This window comes from Myotis brandtii, unplaced genomic scaffold (assembly GCF_000412655.1).
Source record: "Myotis brandtii unplaced genomic scaffold, ASM41265v1 scaffold278, whole genome shotgun sequence".
In the NCBI taxonomy this organism is placed as follows: domain Eukaryota; kingdom Metazoa; phylum Chordata; class Mammalia; order Chiroptera; family Vespertilionidae; genus Myotis; species Myotis brandtii.
The window spans coordinates 1,080,003-1,086,358 of record NW_005360594.1 but is presented as its reverse complement, the minus strand read 5'-3'; the positions used below and the strand labels follow the sequence as shown (position 1 = coordinate 1,086,358).

At 36.5% G+C, this 6,356-nt stretch overlaps 1 protein-coding gene across 5 annotated transcripts in view; it reads right to left on the bottom strand.

Annotated features, from left to right (window-relative positions):
• Window positions 1–6,356, bottom strand: part of RAB3GAP1 (RAB3 GTPase activating protein subunit 1 (catalytic)) — an 88,293-nt gene that overhangs the window by 63,118 nt on the left and 18,819 nt on the right. For all 5 annotated transcript variants that reach the window (XR_001362603.1, XM_005868871.2, XM_005868872.2 and 2 more), the window contains exon 5: window positions 4,892–4,970. Coding sequence is in view for 4 of the 5 variants with exons in the window: in XM_005868871.2 (XP_005868933.1) it covers window positions 4,892–4,970 (79 nt within the window). In the remaining variant the exon portion in view is untranslated. The remainder of the gene's footprint in view (window positions 1–4,891; window positions 4,971–6,356) is intronic.

The following is a 6,356-nucleotide window of genomic DNA, read 5'->3' as shown; positions in this document are numbered from 1 at the left end:
ATAAAAATAAATAAAAATTCTATATAAAATAGAAGCATTAGAATATCATGAAATCTTCCTAAGATTCTCAGTTCACATTAGGCCCCAATTACACAGATCCCTTCTCATCTTTGCCATTCTCAACCCTCTTTCCAGACTTAATCTGTCTGAAAAGGCGACACCTCCTGTGAGCCTGCATCAAGCCCGAGCTGCCTGTCTGAAGGCATCTGTCAACAGTGTTGCCATTTGTTCCCTTTGCTGTCCCCTTACTAATAATTCCAAAGCTCACTGAGATAGGGATCATGTTTTATCCGTGGTATCCCAGTATCTGGCTTACAGTAAATATCTAAAAATAATGTTTGCCTAATAAAAGAAAACATATACTTTTAATATGCCTAATTTTCAAATAATTCTCAAAAGTTTGGTTGTTGGCCTTCCAATCTTGAAAAGATCAAATTTTAAAAAGGGAAGCAATATGGCAGACTGACATGACACAGACCCCCTCCTTGAAACACACCAAACTGCCTGATTAAATATGACAATGCTTTAAAAATACATAGCTAAAAGTGAAGGAATAAAGAGGAGATTACTGGGGGACAGACACAAAGAGGAAACTGAAAGCCAGAAGCAAGCACTCAGGCGACTCTGAGAAAACCCAGGGTTTTGGAATATGGGTCCTCAGGGCTAGGAACTGGGGATTTGGATGTTATATGACAAGCTTTTTAGATGCTAAAAGCCTATCAGTATGACTCACAGAGATGTCTACAAAACTGATGCTTTGATAGACTGAATTTTTAAAAGATGCAATACCTAACTATTTAGTTGGGGGCACTGACCTCTTTTCCCTCAGATTGTCAAATTAAAAATAAAAAATGATAATAGCCAACACAACAATAGCTGTCTGGTGTGAATGAATCAAAATTATACCTATTTTTTGTTAGATCAGCAAAAATTCTGTTTTGGTGTGCTGCGGAGTTTTAATAATTAGTTTATGTGTGCCATGAGATAAAAAGGTTGAAAACTGCTGGACTCAAGAGACTGAGAATGATAGAAGAAAAGTCTATTTATGTCTGAGAATATCATATATTTTAGCCTAACAGCAATAACGTGAACTATATAACTCTGAGATTGATAAAGTATACTATCCCAGGGAGGTGGTCTGTGGCATGTATTCAGACTACGGTATGTCCAAGAATACCCCAATAATAAATATAAGTAAGGCGAGGCCTGGAAACTATGCTTCCAGAAGCATAATATCACTTGGATATTATCATCCACAACTATGCCCGTGCTTAGGAGGAAATAGTAAACTGTATGTTTTCAATGATGTTACTCATCTCTCTACAAAGTAACCTAAACATGCCAGCTTCCTTCTGCTTTATAGTTTACTGAAGAATTGTCTGTGCATGGACTTTCCATCAATCCAAATCAGTACAGAGGTTGTTACATTTTGAGTGGTCCCTCAGGGATATGGGTGTAGATGAGACAAGGAACTAGAACTGAGAGTTTTCTTAAAGCCTGGATCCTAGAAGGGACCAACACCTCAATAAAATGAGAACTCCAAAGCCAAATGGTTTCAATGATAAATTCTACCAAACATTTAAAGATAACGTCAATTTGACACACTTGCTTCCAAAAATTAGGTAGAATAGAATACTTCCCAACTCACATTATAAAGCCAGCAATACTGATACCAAAACCGAACTATAAGGAAACCACAGACCTATATTCATCGTGAACACAGGCAGTCCTCAATAAAAATACAGCATATTAAATCCAGCAAAAAATAAACACACACACACACACACACACACACACACACACACACACACACTATACAAAAGGTGGGGTTTATAGTGGGAATACAAAGCTACCATATTAAAAATCTAAAGAAGAGCCCTGGCCAGGTGGCTTGGTTGGTTGGAGCATCGTCCCATACATCAAAAGGTTTTGGGTTCGATCCCCAGTAGGGCTCAAATGGGAAGCAAACAACTGATATCTATCTCTCTCTCTCTCTCTCTCTCTCTCTCTCTCTCTCTCTCTCTCTCTCTCTCTCCCCCTCCCTCCTTACCTCCCTCCAAAATCAATAAACATATCCTCAGCTGAGGATAAAAAAAAAATCTAAAGAAGGAACAAATGATCATATCAATTTAAGCAGAAAAAACATTTGACAAAATTCAACATCCATTCATAAGAATTCTCAGCAAATTAGGAATAGAAGGAAATTCTCTCAACCTGATAAAGAGCATCTATGAAAAAAACCTCTATGAAAAGCTTACAGCTAACATTGTACTTAATGGTAAAAAACAAAATTTTCCCTTTGAAATCAGAACACGGCAAAGACATCCATCCTCACCACTCGTATTCAATATTTTACTGAAAGTCCTAGCCGGCTTAAAAAGGCAAGGGGGGAAAAAAAAGACATAGAGACTATTAAAAAAATAAATAAAACTAATCCTATTCAAAGACAGCATGATTGTTTAGATGGAAAACCCTAAAGACATTACAATATTCATAGAATAGCAATCTAGTAATGTCATTGGATATAAGGTCAATGCACAAAAATCAGTCCTATTTCTACATACTAGCAAAAACTAGATGGATTTTTAAAATAATAGCATTACAATAGCTCCTTAAAAAGAATAAAGCAATAATTAGGTATAAACCTAACAAAACATATCCAGGATCTGTATGCTGAAAACTATAAGACATTGATGAAAGAAATCAAATAAAATCTAAAAATTTGGAGAGACCAACCATAACCAAGTTCATAAAATGGAAGACTCAGCATAGTAATGATTCAATTTTCCCCAAACTTATCTAGAAATTTAAAACAATTCCAATCAAAATTCCACCAGGACTTTTTGTACATATAGCCAAACAAATTCTAAAATGTAAATGGAAAAGTGAGGGAGCCAAAATGACATTGGAAAGGAAGAATAAAGTTGGAGGAGGCACAGTAGCTAATTAAATACTTATACAACTACAGAAACCAAGAGAATCCAGACATAAATCCACGGTTTGATTCCGGTCAGGGCACATGCCTGGGTTGCAGGCTCCATCCCTAGGAGGGGGCTTGCAGGAGGCAGCTGATCAATGATTCTCTATCATTATTGATGCTTCTATCTCTTTCTCCCTCTCCCTTCCTCTGTGAAATCAATAAAAACATTTTTTTAAAAAAGCTTAACAGAAATTACATAATGGCACTGAGATTCTGATAAACACACTATATGCCATTATATTATTAAATCCTCACAAACACCCTTAAGATGCATTTATTTATTATGCTGACTTTACCAACGTAGAAACTAACATAGAGAAATTAAGTAACTTGCCTAAAATTGCCAACATAATAAGTACTTAAACTAGAAATTAAACGTAAGTTTGTATAATTAGTGTCTGGCCAAACATTAGGTGTTCAGTTAATGTCTAATGAAAGTCCTGCTCTATAATAGGGGTGGGGACCGTCTGGCCTGAGGGCCGTGTAAGGCCCACAAAATCATTTGGTCTGGCCCTTCCACGGCAACTGCAAGTGGATCTCGAAATTCAATAAACCTAGGTGCTTTTTCATAGCAACATAAATTTATATTAAGCGAATGATGTTATAAATATCCAATGGCCTTGGAGGAGAGAAGGTTCCCCACCCCTGCTCTATAATATCATGCTGCCTTCCAATATATTTTGCCATGTTAATGTATATATTACCCATTTAAAGATCAGGGGATTCTGATTAAATGGGTAATTTATTAAATTCCTTTTATAGTTGTTTAAATTGTTTAAGTTCAAAGTTTTTAAAATATCATACTAAAATAACAGTATTTATGAAACAATATCCAGTTTATTTGCACTTGCAAATAATTCTTTTATTTTTTTTAGTGTGCTACATAGTCTGCTTGCTAATCACAATGGAATGAACAAAAAAGAAACAAACACAGATGTTATCATTTTCCCCTTTCTTAGAAATTCTTTAATAAAAAAATTACACACACCAACAGAATAATTTAAAACCAGTATATAAATTCCCTTTACCAGGTCTTCTTTCTTGACTATGGCTCATACTTGGACCATTTTGGTGATGGTGTGTTTTAATGCCACTCCCTCCAAAATAAAGTTCAGACATACTTTGAATTACTAAAAAAGATAAAGCCCTTTTAAATGTAATGTGGCTTTTTTATTAATGTATCACATTTATAATTTAGAGCTTTGATGTTATCATATAACTGAGATCAACATTTTTTTTTCAATTCCATTTCCAACAATATGTGTTAACTTTTCTGATATTTAAGTGTTCTATACAAATCATCAGAATTAGGTTAGATACTACCCTAGATATGATACATACTGTGCAGAAAAGAGTTAACAGCAGGCCAGTGACTGCTATCCTTAGGATAATCTACTTGCAAGGCCGACCTTTGCTGGCATCTGGGAACTTGGATTTAGGGAGATTTCTCACTTCTGCTCTGATAAGAGTTACTGTGCCTAATATGTTTGTACAAACAATGTAGTTTACACTGAACACCTGCTTCCTTCTGGGAGTCTGAAATTTTGTTGTTTATCAGTCAGAAGGTGCCACCCCCAATTAAAAACCTGAGAGCAGAGCCTCTAACAAGCTTCCTTGGTAGGCAACATTTCATATGTTGTCACAACTTGGTGCTAAGGAAATTAAGTATGTACTGTGTGACTCCACTAGGAAAGGACTCTTAAGCACTTGTTCTGCCTACAAACTTCGTCTCAAGCACCTTTTCCTTTTGCTGATTTTGCTTTGCATGCTGTCACTATAATAAGTCATAGCAGTAAGGGCAGCTATATGCTGAGTTCTGAGGGTCCTCCTACCAAACCATTGAACCTGGGCAGTCTTGGGGCCTCCCCAACACACTTCCTAAAAGTTCATCCGAGTAAAATGTATACCTACCATCTTACCAGGCAATGTGCTCTTGGAGGAAAGTCATTATTCATACACAGCAAATCTTGCATAGATTGTGGAAGAACATCTACAAAAACATTAGATAATGAAAAAGTTAACTGTTCATTCTAAGACAGAATTTTGTAATATGATTAAAGAAACATTATAAAACACGTCTTGCTAGTCCATGTAGTTTCGCAATTGCTTAAAGATTTAAATCTAGGGCTAGCACTTAGATTTGGGGGAAGAGGAATGTCTTTCTCTCTCTTAGCAAAATGTCCTTAACTGACCAGAAAAACTTTTAAAAAATATATATATTTTATTGATTTTTTACAGAGAGGAAGAGAGAGGAATAAAGAGTTAGAAATATCAATGAGAGAGAACATCAATCAGCTGCCTCCTGCACACCTCCTACTGGGGATGTGCCCACAACCAAGGTACATGCCCTTGATTGGAATCAAACCTGGGACCTTTCAGTCTGCAGGCTGACACTCTGCTCACTGAGCCAAACCGGTTAGGGCCTGACCAGAAAAACTTTAACACACATCCTGCATATTTATTTTCTAAATGAATAAAGGGTATTTGACTGACAGCTCCAAAATTTATGTATTTTTAATACCTTGCTCACTCACAGTTATATACTAGTATATCTCAGGACAAAGATTTTGGTGGTGATCTGACCTATAAACAACTATAAGCACATTTACTGAATATCTGGCATGGGCCAGGTAGTAGTTGCCTAATTCTCCGTAACACTTTCTCTGATCTTTCCCAATTAAAAGCAATCTTTTCTCCCCTGAACTCTAGGACAACTTCATCTGTGCTTTGGGATGGCACTTTCTACCTCCTATTACTGTTACTTAACTATAAACCTTATCTCCCCTACTGAAACATAAATTTAAGTTTGGGTTCAAATGGACTTAGCAGAGTAACTAGCACATGGCAGGCATTCAATAAATATTTGCTGATTTAATTAATTTTTAAATGATGCTGTGATTCTTCCTCTGAAAAGATCACTTCTACTTCAGATGCACTGGTGAAACAACTTTGCATATGTAAACACACCCAGAGGATACTACATAATCAAGAGAACTAAATTTGTATTCAAAATGATAATCATATATCCTTTCTGACTGGCGTTTCTGGTTTCTTGGGATATATTCCTAGTAGTGGGATCACTGGGTCAAATGGGAGTTCCATTTTTAGTTTTTTGAGGAAGCTCCATACTGTTCTCCACAGTGGCTGCACCAGTCTGCATTCCCACCAGCAGTGCAGAAGGGTTCCTTTTTCTCCACATCCTCTCCAACACTTGTTGTTTGTTGATTTGTTGATGATAGCCATTCTGACAGGTGTGAGATGATACCGCATTGTCGTTTTGATTTGCATCTCTCGTATAATTAGTGACTTTGAGCATGTTTTCATATGTCTTTCGGCCTTCTGTATGTCCTCTTTCGAAAAGTGTCTATCTAGGTCC